Below are 16,316 nucleotides of genomic sequence, written 5' to 3'. Positions count from 1 at the left end.
CGCCAGAGCGGTCGGCCCCTTCCTCACCTTCTGGGGCTGTTCCCGGGAGAATGCCACATTGAGCTGGGTGAGGGAGCCCTCCTTGTGGAACTGGGCCAGCTCTTCACGGTACAGGTAGTCCTCGTCAGAGCGGCGGCAGCCATAGTAGAGCAGCGTCTCACCCACCTCCTTACCTGGAGGGGCGAGTGCCCAGGGTGGGCATGGAATCTGTCCCATCTCTGCCCCTTCCCCCACTCCCCTCACATCCACTTGGGCCCACACTCACCCTGCTGCCGCAGCCAGGCCCGCTCCTGAATGAAGCCTATGAAGGGGGCAACCCCAGTGCCAGGGCCCACCATGATGACAGGTGTGGTGGCCTTGAAGGGCAGGCGGAACTGGGACTTGCGCACAAACATGGGCACCAGGGCCCTGCAGCCGTTCTCCCCTGCGGGCTCCTTGGCCCGAAGCCAGCTGGTGGCCACACCCTTGTTGATTCGGCCAGACTTGGTTTCATATTCCACAACCACAGCACAGATGTGCACAGAGTTGGCATGGACCTGGCGGAGGGCAGGAGTGAGTTCAACAGTGGTGCCCGAGGCCCCATTCTGCCACCAGCCCTGTCACCCGAGCTGCCTTAGGGCTTCTCCATACCCTTCATGGTGCCCAACCCCCCAAAGCCCCTTTCCAGTGGCTTTCCTGACTGGCTCTTGCCACCAGGGCTGGAAGCAGTGTGCAATCTTACAGCCAGCTACTGGGATTACTGCCCAGTGAACAGAGTGAACTGTCCCAGGAGCTTGGGTCAGAGCTGGGGCCGCACTCGGGGCTCCCATGTCCCTCAGAGCCAATGCTATGCTTTCTGTGAGTTGCCAGCCTTTCCCCACCTTGGAGGAAGAAGCGATGGAGTAGTAGCGGGCCTGCAGCCGAGGCAGCAGCTCACACAGGTGGTCGATGGGGGGCCGCAGGGATGGGTAGTCCTGCAGGATGGCCAGGATGTGCCTCCGAGCCTCCACCACCCAGCTCAGGTACAGCTCCTGGGGAAGACAACTTGGGGTGAGCCACGGTGAGGGGACACAGTGGTTCCAGGGGACAGGGCTAAATTGACAGAGCTGCAGGTTTGGGTGCTGGGGGTGAAAGCAGCAGACTTACCTTGCCCTCGCCCGAGGAAGAGGCCATCTTGCGCAGGTGTTCCTGCTCCGAGGGCTCGGAGGCGTACTGGGCCAGCTCGTAGAGCACGTTGGTGCGTGGCGGGTTGGTGATGTCCAGGTAGTAGGTGAGGGCTGTGCGGTAGGAGGTGGGGCAGGGGAATGGATGCTTCTTGTTGGATTCCTCTGCAGGGACAGAGAAGGCAGGATTTGGTGTGAAGGGGATGCCATGGGGTTGGGGTGGGAGAAGCCTGTAGGAAGCAGGCGGCCCAGCTGGCACTGGAAGCAGGGCCAGCTTTTTGCGGGCCCTGGGGCTGAGCCTCAGGCTTTCAGCCAGCCTCAAGCTTCAGGCCAGACATGTCGTCCTCCTCAGGCGGGACCTTTCCACTCCAGGAGAGTCAGTTCCTAAGTGGCTCAGAGAGAGGGCTGCAGAGGCAGGGCTCCCCGGTGTGTCTGCCTGCCTGCGGGCTGAGCCCAGTCTACTGTGGGGGCCCCAGGCTCATGACTGTGAGATGCCAACACCGAGGCTTCCAGCTGTGATGCAGGGCCCCTCCAGGTCAGTTTTTATGCTTGGATACACCTGGAGGTCTACACAGGGCACACAGCTGAGCTCTTGGTGCAGCATCCGTACGCTCCAGTTGCAGGCACTGGTGCAGGCCCCACTGCCAGCCCTTGCTGCAGCCTTCTCTGCCACCAGGCACCAGGCCAGCTTTACTGACACTGACCTCCTCCCTCCAGACTACAGCAGGGCCAGCCTGGGAGCTGCCAAAAAGCATCTCCCCCTCTTAGAGGCATGACTGTGGGGGCTGTTTATATAAAGCCTGTGCAGATGAGCCTCTGCCGAGGACACTGAGGGCCTTGGCCCAGGAAGGGCTCAGCATTTTAGGATTTGGGTCTAGTTTTTGAAAGGGTTTGAACTTCTTACTGCAGTATAACCTACATGAAGCATACAAGTTATATGTGTAGAGCATAATGAATTTTCACAACATCCTTGTGTATCTAGCACCCAGATAAAAAGGCTGGGTGTTCCCAGCACCACAGAGTCCTCTGTACTGAGCCCAGAAACAGGGCTCAAGCTTCACACTGCAGGAAATGCTGTGAGTGCACCTTTCCTAAAGCTACACTTCTGCCGTGGGGAGTTCTGAGCCTCTGCACCTCTTTCTGGGCAGTTCTCAGCAGTGAAGGGTCCCCTGCAGGGGTTCAGATTGTCCTGGGGGGAAAGTGAGCACACCACACCTTCCCCAGCAAGGTGCCACCTCAGATGGTACAGGGACATGACATACTCGACAGAACGAGAGAGACAGTGTGTCCACTGTGCCTCCACAGCTGGCATGACTAATTATAATATCAGTCAGCCCCCTTTCCTGCTGTTCCTTTCAAAGGCTGACTCAAGCTGGTGAGGAGGAGCAGCCAGGCTAGGATGACCGAGGACGAGAGTGAGTGGGGCAGCACCAGGTAGAGCTGGGCCCCAGGTGGATGGTCAGTGGGGGTACCAAGGGGTCAGAGCAAGAGGCCAGAGTCAGTCCTTTGAAGCCTTGGGAAAATCCTATACCATATTTAGTGCCTCTTGCACTCTGAGCACCCTGCACGGACCTGGGGGGCTGTTAGCATTGCTGACTCTGATCCCCAAGCTTATAGGTGAGGAGATGCAGGCTCTGGAACAGGGAGAGGACAGCCCTAGGTCCTCAGTAGCCAGTAATGGTGGAGCCAGGCCTAGGGGCCAGGGCCCTTGCCAGTAGTCCCCTCTTTAGGCACCGCTCCCTCCCCCACTCCCTCATAGGGCTATGCCAGTGAGGGGATGGAGGGAACCCCAAGGTAGAGGACTAGACACCACAGCTACTTTTGCTCCCTGCCCCCCAAGTTTGTTACAGGACTGATAACTGTGGGTACCAGGGCTTCAGATCTAAGCAGCTCAACCTACAGGCCTTGCCAAAGGACTTATTCCTATCAGCCACCTCAGGCCCAGGCAGGCAAGGGGAAGTGGCCTTGATTCTAGAACTCACCATCAAGATTGTTCAGGGACATGACAACATCCAGGTCAGCACCCAGGATCTCGCCAATCTGGTTGACCAGGGCAGAGTCATTGGCTGGGTAAATAGCTACATGGTCACCCGATTCATACCTGGGGGGGAGATAGATGTAAGGCTCAGGAGGAGGGTGGAAGGCCTCTGTACCCAAATCAGGAGGCCCCGAGTGAAGGTGTGAGAGAGGGAGTGGCAGTAGCTGGTACCTGATTTTGGAATCTGAGATGTCTAATTCCAGGTGCATGAGGTGTCGCTCAGTTCCCTGGTTCAGCTTCCGGTTGGTGGTGACGACAGCCAAGAATGGATTCTTGGCATCAAAGGGGCTGGGTGGGAAGGAGAGCAGCTCAGTGATTGGCCAAGTCTTCAATCTGAATCTCCCTGCCCCAAAGGGACCCTTCTGGTTTCACAGGACACAGAGAACCTCAGAGCTGGCACCAAGGGCCACGGGGAAACCTCTCCAAGTATGTAAAGGGTTCTCCCAGCCCGATCCCAAGCAGTGCTCTTGAAACTCCACAAAGTAGGCAGAGCTACGTTATCATGTCTCCATTTACAGATGTGGAAACTGAGGCTGAGAGACCCTCCACACTCTGAACCCATTTGTGAGTTTAGTGCAAAGGAGGACTAGGCCCATGAAGGTAGCTCCCCAAGGCAGAAGATGCTTGGGTCCCTGGGTGACTGTGTGGAGCAGAGTGCTTCACCCAACGTGCCTGGGACTACAACAGGAACAGGAGGTGAACTTTCATTCTGTAAAGTCACTGCACTGTTAGGATTTCCTGTTATAGTGGGACTCCAGCAGGGCTGACTAAAGCAGAGCTGCTGGTCTTAAATCCTGGTGGTACAAGGAGGACTTTCCTGGGCAGCTCCAGCAGGAATCTGGGCAGCACCCAGGTGGAAGGCAAATAAAGGGCCCAAGTGAGGAACATTATGTTTCTGGACAAAAAGTTGAGTAAGAATTTAAGAAGTGTTCCCTTTTGCCAAAGTTCAACCTAGAACTTATTTCCTGGTTCAGGAACTGGTATGCACCTCCCACCCCAATATATTTACAGAGCGAAATGTCAGCAAATAACATACAAACTGAGCAAATGCCAGTCTCTCAGAGACTGTGCCCTGGACCGAGGGACCCCTAGGTGGGGAGAGGTCCTGAGGGCCCCCAACATGGAGCAGCCTCCCATCTCTCTGCTCTGGGCCTCATGCTCTCCTTTGTGTAGAGATCCTCACTCATGCCCACTTCTGGAGAAGGGTGGAGATAAGGACACTCCACAGGATGGGGTCCGCAGGGATACACAAAATACCAGTTGTTTTCTGTCCCCAGGCGCCTGAGATGGGTGTGCCAAGAGCCACAGGGCCTGGCCCGAACCATGCTCTCCACTCACGGTTTCTGGTTCTCGTAGCTCTTCAGACGTCCCATCTCACCCACGTACACCTTGGCCATGTCTATGTCTGTGTGAACCACAAGCTCATACTGGCGAATGCTGAAAAGGGAAGACCAAGTGTGAGGCTGGGAGCTGGTGGCCGGTAGGAGGCTCAGGGATCAGTCGCAAGATAGGAGGGAGGCTGCGTCAGGGAGTGACACTGTCAGGAGATGGTACATGAGGGCCCAGATTGGACACACGAGGCGGGAGGGAGCCAGCATAGAGCTGGGGAAGGGCTGGTGAAGCCTGGGGTTCAGCAGCTCCCTAGGGTTCTGTGAGAAGGTAAGGCAGGCCCATCACTCAGGCAAAGCCCAGCACCTTAGCTGGGGACTTTGCACCCTCCTGTAACTGACTGAGCTTTCACCAGCCTTTCATTCTCGAGACCCACCACCACCAACCAGGCCAGGTCTGCCACCCTCAGGAGGCACTCGCACTCACCCTCATCCCCAGCCTCACCCTCACCCCCAGCCTCACCCCCACCCTCACTCTCATTCCCAGCCTCACCCCCAGCCTCACCCTCACCCCCAGCCTTACCCTCACCCCCACCCTCACCCCCAGCCTCACCCCAACCCTCACTCTCATTCCCAGCCTCAGCCCCAGCCTCACCCCCACCCTCACCCTCACCCCCAGCCTCACCCTCACCCCCAGCCTCACCCCCACCCTCACCCCCAGCCTCACCCTCACTCTCAACCTCACCCCCAGCATCACCCTCACTCTCAACCTCACCCCCAGCATCACCCTCACCCTTACTCTCACCCCCAGCCTCACCCCCACCCTCACCCTCATCCCCAGCCCAATCTACAGGCACACACTCACCTGGATTCCTCTCCAGTGGCTTCCACCCCAAAGTGCTCACACACAGCTGGCCAAAACTGCTCTCGCCATGTGATGAAATCCTCCTCCAGGCTGGGGAGAGGAGGTAATGAGCCAGGCCACCCAATTGTGGCAATGGGCTGGTTTCCCCAACAGTCTGGACTCCCCAGCACCCCGAAAAGCTCATTTCATGCTGGCCCACCCAGTGATATAACCCATGGCATCAGGAAGTGTCCACAGTGCCTGTCCTAACCGTGGGTGGCTTCTATCTGAGCTGGGCAACCAGGAGGATGAGGAAAAGCAAAGAAAGCCTGTCGTGTGGGGCTGGGGGTGGGTGACTCCCATCCCTTGTGTGTCACGGAGTTCCAGCAGACACCATGGTTTTGCACTCCCCTCATGGGCCACAGCCATCCCTAACCCTGAGGGTTCCTGACATCTGGGTGGGAGGCTCTGGGGAGGGGTCTGGGGCACTCACTTCCCGTCATCGTCGCCCATCCCCAGCTCAAAGATCCGCTGGGCACCAAGCTGCTCTAGCCGCTTATCCACATACTTGCCCATGGCATTGAAGTGCTCATAGGTCTTGTTCCCAAGGCCAAACACCTGTGTGGACAGAGGGGCGGGTCTGAGGCCCAGCCAGCAGTCAGGGGTGGTTTCCCTAGAGCGCTGGCCAAGCTGCTAGGCAGCACTGTGAGGTGGGCCACCTTTGGCCCTGGAAGTGGCTTTGTTTTGGTGACCTGCAGTCCAGGGTCCCCTCCACAGTCAGCCTCTAAGCCTCAACCCTGGGTGGCCAGCAGGGGCAATTCCCCCTTCCCCCCACACCCAGGCTCTCCTTGTCCAGCCAAATCTGGTCATCCCGCCACACCTTTCTTGTCTTTAGTCTCCAGCAACAAATGCCTCCTGGAGCAAAGTAGGGCTGGGGACATGGGAGCAGAGGCTCCCTGTGCTGGAGTCCAGGGTGGAAGAGGGGGTTGTTCCATTGCCCCATCAGCAGCCTTCCCTGAGGCTCCCTGCACAAAGCTACCTGCCAGCCTCCCCCGCCCTGTCCTGACACCTTGGCCTGCCCTCCATGATCAGAATAAGGTGAGACCTCTTAGACGTAAGGGTCCAAAGGTCGGGGGCGGTACCACAAGCTGCCACCTGGGAGCCCCAGGGAGCCACTGGAAGAAAGATGGGGTGACTTACCGCATACTTGACTCCAGAGAGGTCCACATCTGTCTCCTGGAGCCAGTCATAGAAGTCCTGAGCATTGTCAGTGGGGTCACCCTCGCCATAGGTGGCCATACAGAACACTGCCAGGGAGTTCTCTATTTCTGGCAGGCTGCCCAGGTCGGCCTGGAGAGACAAGGGCAGGGCCCAGGCCCAGCGACCATGACTCAGCCTGCCTGAGGTCAGGTCTGTACCTGATGGGATGCAGACAAGCGAGTCCAGGGGTCGAGTGGAGGGAGTACACTTACAGAGGAAAGGGTGCTGACAGGCACAAACAGGCTGGATTCCAGGCACCGGCTGGCACTCAGAAGGTGGTTCCCTGTGTATCAGCCCTGGGCCATCACAGTGAACCTCACTGTCCCTCAAAGTCCCTGGAGCATGGCAGGGCCTAGGCCAGTGATGGCGAACCTTTTGAGCTCGGCGTGTCAGCATTTTGAAAAACCCTAACTTAACTCTGGTGCCGTGTCACATATAGAAATTTTTTAATATTTGCAACCATAGTAAAACAAAGACTTATATTTTTGATATTTATTTTATATATTTAATGCCATTTAACAAAGAAAAATCAACCAAAACAATGAGTTTGCGTGTCACCTCTGACACGCGTGTCATAGGTTCGCCATCACTGGTAGGCTCTCACTAATTCCTAGCCAACTGTTCTCTGACTCCAAACCCAGGTCTAGAGATAGAAAGATAGATGCCTATCCCCAAGACCGAAGGCAGCATGGCGAGGGTGGAGGGCGGTTTGGTTTGGGAGATGGAGTGGCAGGAGCAGGAAGCAGCTGGCACTCAGGAGAGAGTGGTTCTGAGAGAAAGAACATTTGTTGTGCTGTTGGAGCTGCAGGAGCAGCCGGGCAATGAATAGCAATGACCCCACCAGGGGAGAAGCCAGAAGGCAACTCCTGGAGGATTCTCCTCAGGACCAGCGGCTCACTGCCAGCCTGCTTCCCTCCTGGGTACCTAAGGCTTGGCTTCCCCTCCCCTGTCCACTGCTTCCACCTGGGGCAGGTGGCTTGGCTGTCATTAGCTCTCCTGACCCAGAAACAGGCAAGCGGGCGGCTGGACGTTTCTTGCACTTTGAAGAGCTACACCCATGCGAGGGGCAGGACAAGGACAAAGGAGCCACTCCAGGAGAAGAGCAAGGCAAGCCTCCCCCACATCCCTCAGAGACAGGCTGGAGACAGGCTGGGCAGCTGAGGCCCAAGTCAGGGCTGAGTTCTGCAGACAGTACTGTGGTCCCAAAGGAGTGACAGGAGGAAGGGGGATGGGGGGGAACCCGGCAGCTCCAAACAGGGCCTTCCCCGTTTTCAGGTTCTCCTGGTCCCTCTCCAAGCTGCACTCTTCCCTCGGGCCCTTGTCCCTGCTCCTGCTCTGGCCCAAACACAGGAGTTTATGGCCTCATTTCAAAGCCCAGCAGAAAGGTTCCCAGAGACGCTGTCTAACATTCCTCATCTGTGGATGAGGCCAGGGAGGCCCACAGGGGCAGCGGCTCGCCCAGGGGATTAGAGCCCAGATTCCCCCTCAATCGGCTCCCTTGCCACTGCAGTTTTGGGGGGGAGGGTGGGGTGTTCAGATGGAAAATTCCTCTCCTGACTGGCTTTCATTTTTAAATGGGCTTTCAGCATCTGTACATTGTATTTTGTGTTCACAAGTCTCCTTCCATCACCATTTATCCCCCCTGTCCTCTCTTATACCACCCCTACCCTCCTCAGGTGTTCTTAATGTCCTTAAAACTAGGGCCACCGGCTGTCAGTACAAATGATAGGAGACCTCCATTCCTGTCTGTCCCTTTGGCCAACTCAACCCTTTAAGCACCTCCATGACCCAGAGATGCTGTCCTGAAATCAATGCTGCTGGCAGAGCTGGGAGGAAGGGCCACGGCGTGGTGAGAGCTCACCAAGTCATACTCCTCGGGGTCTGCTGACATGCCCCGCATGCCGTAGCGGTGGGCGTCCTTGGACAAGCGGTTGGCAAACTCCTCGGCAGTCCCCGTCTGGGAGCCATAGAACACGATGACGTTCCTGCCCTGGGGAAGGCCAGATACTCAGGGTCAGTGAAGGGTCAAGCAGCAAAGGCTTCACCAGACGCCAGGTAGGTGGGGCAGGCCAGGTAGGTGGGGCACCTCAAGGACACCCTCCTTCCTTGCTGCTTCTAGTCCTTTCTAAGTCATTCTGGGGCTAGGATCTCACGGCCACAGCTCCCAGGTGGATGAGGGCAAAGGCCACCCAGATGATGCCAGTCATCACGGTAACCTCACACAGCTACTCAAGAGCACACTTTGAACAGATTTTTAAATGACATGCAGAAAAACACAACATGCTGTTTAATAAAAAAGGATGACTAGACTATGTATAGTATAATCCAATTTTGTTATATATCCACACCCATATATATGTGTATGTGTGTATATACGTATATGTTTTGTTTATATACATACATACACAAAAGAAAAAAACTGGTAAGAAATATACCAAGAGTCTCTAAATGGGGGATAAGAGGGGGTTTTCTCGATGAATATAAAAATAACATACTTAGGAAAATGTAGACAATAGGGAAAAGTACCATATGGACTGGGTCACACACTCATCCCACCCTCCTGCTGTGCCTTCTACAGCAGCTACTGAAAAAGCCCCAGCTCTATCCCCAGATTTCCTGCAGCCAGGGATGCGGCACATTAGGCGCAGCCAACTGGATGGCTCCTTGAGATCTGGAAGGTGGAAGTGAGGCACAGGCCCCTTCTGGTCCCCTATGGAGACATGAGGTTTCTCTGCAGTGGTCTCCAGAGCCCAAGCCCCACAGTGGTCTCTGGCTTTTGCACCGACCCCCAACTGATACAGGTACAAATGACAAAATAAAAATATGGGTTACAATTGGTTTAAAGTGTTCTCATCCCTTTTACATTTCCTGAATTTTCTACAAATCATTTAAAAAGGTATTTTAAAATAATCACTACAAAAACTCCTGAATAAAGGAGAAAATGCTTCTGATATTAAGTTAAGGGAACCAAACCGGATACAAAATAGTAGCTAAATATTTATGATGGCATCAAAACATATAAAGTACCTAGGAGTAAACCTTGTAAGATTCCAGACAGTGGCAGCAAAGGGACCTAGCAGTCATTGCACTCTGCACTCTCCCGCAATTGCAGAAAAGAAATGTTAGTTTCACTTAAGAATGACTTTAATGAAACAGAATTACTAATTGTATTAAGTCTCAACCTTTGAGTGCATGTAATTTTATTTTTTAATATTTTTATTGATTTCAGAGAGGAAGGGAGAGGGAGAGATAGAAACATCAATGATGAGAGAGAATCATTGATTGGCTGTCTCCTGTACGCCCCACATTGGGGATCAAGCCCACAACCTGAGCATAGGAATAGAACTGTGACCTCCTGGTTCATAGGTTGACGCTCAACCACTGAGCCACACTGGCTAGGCAGGTATGGGTTTTTTGGGGGGACAATGAAAATGTTCTAAAATTGAATGTGGTGATGGTTTGCACAACTCTGTGAATATACTAAAAATACACTAAAATACTTTAAATGGGTGAACTATATGGAATGTGAATTATATCGCAATAAAACTGTTACCCAAAAGAAATAAATACATCTGAAATAAGAGCCAGGAAAACTGAAAAATGGAAGTGATGGGAAGGGACGGAGAAGTGCCTGGCACTACCAAATATTAAAACAAGTATAAAACTTCAATAATTAAAATGGTCTGATAGTGTACATACTCAGACAGCTAGATCAAAGTATAAGAATAGGAAAATAAAGAAACAGACCCCAAAACCCATGAGAATAATAAAACCAATGGAGAAATGACAGACTCTATTACAAGGAATTTCGACTGTGTAAAAAAACCCAGTAGCCGTAGCTGGTGTGGCTCAGTTGGTTGAGTGTCATCCTATGCATGGAAAGGTTACTGGTTTGATTCCCCATCAGGGCATATGCCCGGGTTGCAGGTTCGATCTCTGCCAGGGTGTGTGCAGGAGGCAACTGATCAAGTTTCTCTTTCACACATTGATGTTTCTCTCTCTCTCGCTCTCCCTTTCTTTTCCTTTCCCTCTCCCTTCCTCTCTCTCTCAAATCAATTTAAAAATATATTAGAAGAAAAACAGTAGTATTGGATCCATACTTTACATCTTGTGCCAGGATAAAGTCCCAGTGGACTGAATTTTAAATATGAAAAATGAAATCATAAAAGTACTAGAAGAAAACATGAAAGATTTCCTTTATCTCTTTAGAGTGAGGAAGGCCTTTCAAATGATGACTCAAAGTCCATAAGTCATAGAAATAAGAATAAAGTGGACTATGTAACTTTTACACACACACACACACACACACACACACACACACACACACAATAAATCAAGTCAAAGCAAACTTAATTGGGAAAAACATTTTTACTCATTTCACAGACAAGGGGTAAATCTCCATAAGAATTTTAAGCAGTTCCTCAAAAAAGATCAATCTCACCAGAAAAATGGGCAAAATATTTGAACAGATAATCTATAAAAACAGAAAAAAATGAATGCCACTGTAACATGAAAATCTGCTTAACCTCATTCATAAGAAAAATGTAAGTTAGAACTACACAGTTCTCTAGGTTGTTTTAAACCTAGAGAACTGGCAAAACCCTAAACTTTGATAACAAACTCTGATGGCAAAGCTGTGAGGAACAGGTTTTCTCACACATTGCTAATGAGAGTGCCCTAGTGTGACCTTAATGTGGGGCGATTTGGCAGCTTCCATCACAATTACAAATGAATATACCTTTGATTCAATAATTCCACTTCTGGGATTTTATTGCATTTGCAAATATGCAAATTGATCTACATAGTCACAGCAGCATTGTTTGTAAGACCTTAAGATTAGAAATATTCCAAGTGTCCATCAACAGGGTATTGTTTAAAGAAATAAGAGTATGGTCACATAATGGAATCATGCAGCTACAATAAAGAATGAGGAAGGTGTGAGGGAGAACCAAGATGGCGGCATAGGTAAACACCTGAAATTGCTGCCTCGCACAGCCACTTCAAAAATACAACTAAAAGACAAAATGGACATCATCCAGATCCACAGGAAGGCTGGCTGAGTGGAAATTCTATAACTAGAAGGAAAGAGAAAAGCACACTGAGACTCAGAGGAGGTGCGGAAGTAAAGTGCAGAGGTACGGAGGTGCACGTGGAAAGGGCTGGCAACTGAGGAAGCGGTTGTCTTTTTCAATCAGGAGGGAGACACAAGCTCCCGACTGCTCTGAACTCCAGACTCATACCGGGAGAAACTGGACTGTCTGGCATTGGGTGGAACTCGAGGGCGGCTTTCTCTCAGAGGTGCTTGCAGTGATTACCGGAACACTGAGACGCGGGGCCTCTTAGGGTACGACTGAGGAGCAGCCATAGCTGTTTGCTCCGCCCTGTTGATTCCCTGAGACCCCGCCCCACCCAAGCTGTGCATAGAGGCTTTTGCATATGAAAGGCTTGGCCCTTTGCAATCTGAAAATTACCTAACAAACTGTAGCTGGGTCAGAGAGACCCAGAACTTCCAAAAGAAGGCCCAAGGCCCCACAGCAGCTTGCATTGCTTCACAGCTGGGCCTCATCTGGGCACCTCCAAACCCCAAACAAAGAAGAGGAATCTGCAGATCTCTCCGTAGCTCCTGCTGGGTAGCCTCAGGCAGAGGCTAAATTAGCACCTCCTTAGAGATCCAAGAGCCAGTGTACCCAGTGGTCAGAGTGGGACCATCCAGATTACAACTCCTCAGATCCATAAGGGACACACTCAGGGGGCAGACTCAGTGAGCACCAAAGCCCCACTGAAGCAAGTCTTGCCCCAGAAGGGTGTCTTCAGCACAGAAGTTCTCCCACTGTAGACACAGCTGATTCTCACAGCCAATTGGCCTGGAGATCAATTCCTCCCAGTGATACCTACAACAATCAAGGTTTAACTACAAGAAGACTGTGCACAAAGCCCATAAAGGGGTGCACCAAGAGTATCCACCTCAGGTAATTGGGGAGGCTGAGCCACTGGGCCCTATCGGACACTTAGCACAGAAAGCCACTCTATCAACACAGGGAAGCAGCCAAAATGCGGAGACAAAGAAACAGAAGTGGAGGAAAGCAAACTACTAGATATAGAGTTCAAAACCATGGTTATAAGGTTTTTCAAGAATTTTCTAGAAACCGCCGATAAATTTAGTGAGACCCTCCATAAATCTAGTGAGACCCTCGAGGATATGAAAAAGGACCAACTAGAAATTAAGCATACACTGACTGAAATAAAGAATATTAAACAGAGATCCAACAGCAGACTAGAGGATCGCAAGAATCAAGTCAAAGATTTGAAATACGAAGAAGCAAAAATCACCCAACTGGAAAAACAAACAAAAAAAAGAATCCAAAAATATGAAGATAGTGTAAGGAGCCTCTGGGACAACTTCAAGCATACCAACATCCGAATTATAGGGGTGCCAGAAGAAGAGAGAGAGCAAGATATTGAAAACCTATTTGAAGAAATAATGACAGAAAACTTCCCCTACCTGGTGAAAGAGACTTACAAGTCCAGGAAGAGCAGAGAACCCCGAACAAAAGGAATCCAAAGAGGACCACACCAAGACACATCATAATTAAAATGCCAAGAGCAAAAGACAAAGAGAAAATCTTAAAAGCAGCAAGAGAAAAACAGTTAGTTACCTACAAGGGAGTACCCATAAGATTGTCAGCTGATTTCTCAATAGAAACTATGCAGGCCAGAAGGGAATAGCAAGAAATATTCAAAGTGATGAATAGCAAGAACCTACAACCAAGATTACTTTACCCAGCAAAGCTATCATTCAGGATTGAAGGTCAGATAAAGAGCTTCACAGATAAGAAAAAGCTAGAGGAGTTCATCACCACCAAACCAGTATTATATGAAATGCTGAAAGGTATCCTTTAAGAAGAGGAAGAAGAAGAAAAAGGTAAAGGTAAAAATTATGAACGACAAATACACATCTATCAATAAACGAATCTAAAAATCAAGTGAATAAATTATCTGATGAACAGAATAAACTGGTGAATATAATAGAATCAGGGGCATAGAAAGGGAGTGGACTGACAATTCTCGGGGGGAAAGGGGTGTGGGGGTGCAGGAAGAGACGGGACAAAAATCGTACACCTATGATGAGGACAGTGGGGGAGGGGGGGGGCTAAGGACAGAGGGTGGGGTGGGAACCGGGTGGAGGGGAGCTATGGGGGGGGAAAAAGAGGAACAAATGTAATAATCTGAACAATAAAGATTTAATTAAAAAAAAAAAGAATGAGGAAGGTGTGTTTGTATTGCTATGGAAGGATCTCCAAGATATATCATTAAGTCAACATGGTCTATAACAGTGGTTCTCAACCTGTGAGTCGCGACCCCTTTGGGGGTCGAACGACCCTTTCACAGGGGTCGCCTAAGACCATTGGAAAACACATATATAATTACATATTGTTTTTGTGATGAATCACTATGCTTTAATTATGTTCAATTTGTAACAATGAAAATACATACTGCATATCAGATATTTACATTACGATTCATAACAGTAGCAACATTACAGTTATGAAGTAGCAACAAAAATAATTTTATGGTTGGGGTCACCACAACATGAGGAACTGTATGAAAGGGTCATGGCATTAGGAAGGTTGAGAACCACTGGTCTATAACACTGTATATACTATGCCACTTTTTTGTTTTAAGAAAGTGTATTGTAAAATAAGAATCTCTGTTTTTTGTCTGTGCACAAAGAAGCTCTAGAAGGATCCATAAAATACTAAGAAGAATGATGATGAGTGGCAGGGACCAGAGAGAGAGTTTCCACTGAATAGTTTGTTTTGGATTTTAACCATGTGATTGCCATACCTTTCCATTGAATTAAAAATTTAGATAAATAGTGTGGCCGGCGTGGCTCAGTCGTTGAGTGTTGACCTATGAACCAGGAGGTCATGGTTCGATTCAGGTCAGGGCACATGTCCGGGTTGCAGACTCCATCCCCAGTAGGGGGCATGCAGGAGGCAGCCAATTAATGATTCTCTCACATCATTGAAGCTTCAATCTCCCTCTCTCTTCCTTTCTGAAACAATAATATAACTTTAAAAAAATTTAGATAAATGAAAACAAAGATAAAATTGTACCTGTGCCATGACCACAGCTATGTGAGGTTTATATCTGCTCATGGTCAGACCCTGGACTGGGAGGGAGGAGACAGCACAGCATCCTGAGTTGGAGGGACCGTTTGTTCTTACAGTTGTTCAGGAAATAAACATTCAGAAAACAAAGTAAATGGTCCCAGCAAAAGCAGAATAGCTTTGGGGCTTTGGGTAAGAAGATACTCGTAAAAGAGCTGGGCCTGGGTTCCCACCACTCTCTCCGGTCCAGTGCAGCTGGCCTCCTGCTGAACTCCCCTAAGCATCCGCCAGGGCCAAGACTTGTTGGCAAGGGCACCAACACAGAGCAAACTCACCGTCTTCTTCATCTTTTCCACGAAGCTGCTGTCCTTGACAGAGGAGGTCCTGAAAAACAAGTGTCAGGTAAGTATGGGATCCATGTGGCAGCATCGGAAGCACTGTCAGTGAGCATGCCGGCAGCCACCTCTGTCCAGTGCGAGGCTTCCAGGCCTCCTCCATTTTCCCCGACAGTAAATCCAACACCTGGCAGAGCCAGGAGTCCCTGCCCCAGACAGATGAGAACAAAGAACAGTCAAGGACCTCACTTCCCCACCCCTCAGCATCCACAGCCAATGGTCCCCACGGCCTTTTCTCACCTCCAATCCCTACCTCACACAACACCCAGGAGTCTTCTGATTATGGGTTTTACTGTTCCACTGCCTGCTTCACTCTCAAACTGCAATGGCTTCCATGACCCATAGGATAGGGTACACAAGTCCCTCCAGAATCTCTCCCCTGCCTTGCCTGATTCTCCCCACCACACACCATCTCTCCCTGATAGCCCTCTGAATTCTGCCAAGTCATCACCTCCACTCAGAGCATCTTCATTACGCTTCCTCACCAACAGATCCCCGCTCTACCTCAAGGCCCTGCCTAAGTACCAACTCCCCTGTCATCCGGGAGCCCTGAACTAGGCCCTGTCCCATCAGAGAGCAGCATTACCGCTGGGTACATCACAGCCTCAGGATCCTCTGTCCACTCTCTACCTCCTGGCTGCCAGTCTCCTGCCTCCTCCCTGTTTCCTGTCCTTTTTCTTCTCTCTTTCCTGCCCCTTAGGCCTGCAGGGCCACCTAAAAAAGCCAAGTGAGCCTCTCTAGGTACTTTTAGGCCTAAGGTGGGAAAAACAGAAGCTATTTGAAAAATACGAATATCTGACAAAGGACTTGGGTTGAGATGTAAGAAATTCCTATAAATCAACCAGAAAAAAAGTACATAACCCAACAGAAAAATTGTCAGAAGACTTAACAGGCACTTTCTTAAAGAGAGTACCTAAACAGCCAAAAACTCATGGAAAGGTGCCCAACATTCATGTCCAGGTCAAGTGGTGGAGCAACTAGAATTCCCACCCACTTTCAGGGGAGGGCAATATGGCACAACTCCTTCGTTAGGCTGTTTGGCAGTATCTCCTACAACCAGAGATTCACTCTTCAGTATACACCTATTAGAGTGCATTTGTACCGATGCACCAAGAGGAGTACCAGGAATGTTCCCGGCAGCATTAGACATGCGAATCCCCATAGGGAAAACCCTATTGTCCATCAGCATAATAAACCG

General features: G+C 50.5%; 1 protein-coding gene across 2 annotated transcripts in view; it reads right to left on the bottom strand.

The window, feature by feature from the left end:
• LOC132233207 (NADPH--cytochrome P450 reductase) overlaps positions 1-16,316 on the bottom strand; it is a 65,618-nt gene that overhangs the window by 696 nt on the left and 48,606 nt on the right. For both annotated transcript variants that reach the window (XM_059693503.1, XM_059693502.1), the window contains exons 3-14: positions 15,059-15,107; positions 8,474-8,602; positions 6,553-6,702; positions 5,846-5,970; positions 5,374-5,463; positions 4,519-4,617; positions 3,352-3,468; positions 3,125-3,243; positions 1,126-1,307; positions 861-1,010; positions 266-536; positions 28-173 (exon numbers count right to left, since the gene is read on the bottom strand). In XM_059693503.1, coding sequence (XP_059549486.1) covers positions 28-173; positions 266-536; positions 861-1,010; positions 1,126-1,307; positions 3,125-3,243; positions 3,352-3,468; positions 4,519-4,617; positions 5,374-5,463; positions 5,846-5,970; positions 6,553-6,702; positions 8,474-8,602; positions 15,059-15,107 — 1,627 coding nt within the window. The remainder of the gene's footprint in view (positions 1-27; positions 174-265; positions 537-860; positions 1,011-1,125; positions 1,308-3,124; positions 3,244-3,351; positions 3,469-4,518; positions 4,618-5,373; positions 5,464-5,845; positions 5,971-6,552; positions 6,703-8,473; positions 8,603-15,058; positions 15,108-16,316) is intronic.

This window comes from Myotis daubentonii, chromosome 4 (assembly GCF_963259705.1).
Source record: "Myotis daubentonii chromosome 4, mMyoDau2.1, whole genome shotgun sequence".
Classification (NCBI taxonomy): domain Eukaryota; kingdom Metazoa; phylum Chordata; class Mammalia; order Chiroptera; family Vespertilionidae; genus Myotis; species Myotis daubentonii.
The sequence above is the reverse complement of the archived record's forward strand: the minus strand, read 5'-3'. Positions and strand labels throughout refer to the sequence as shown.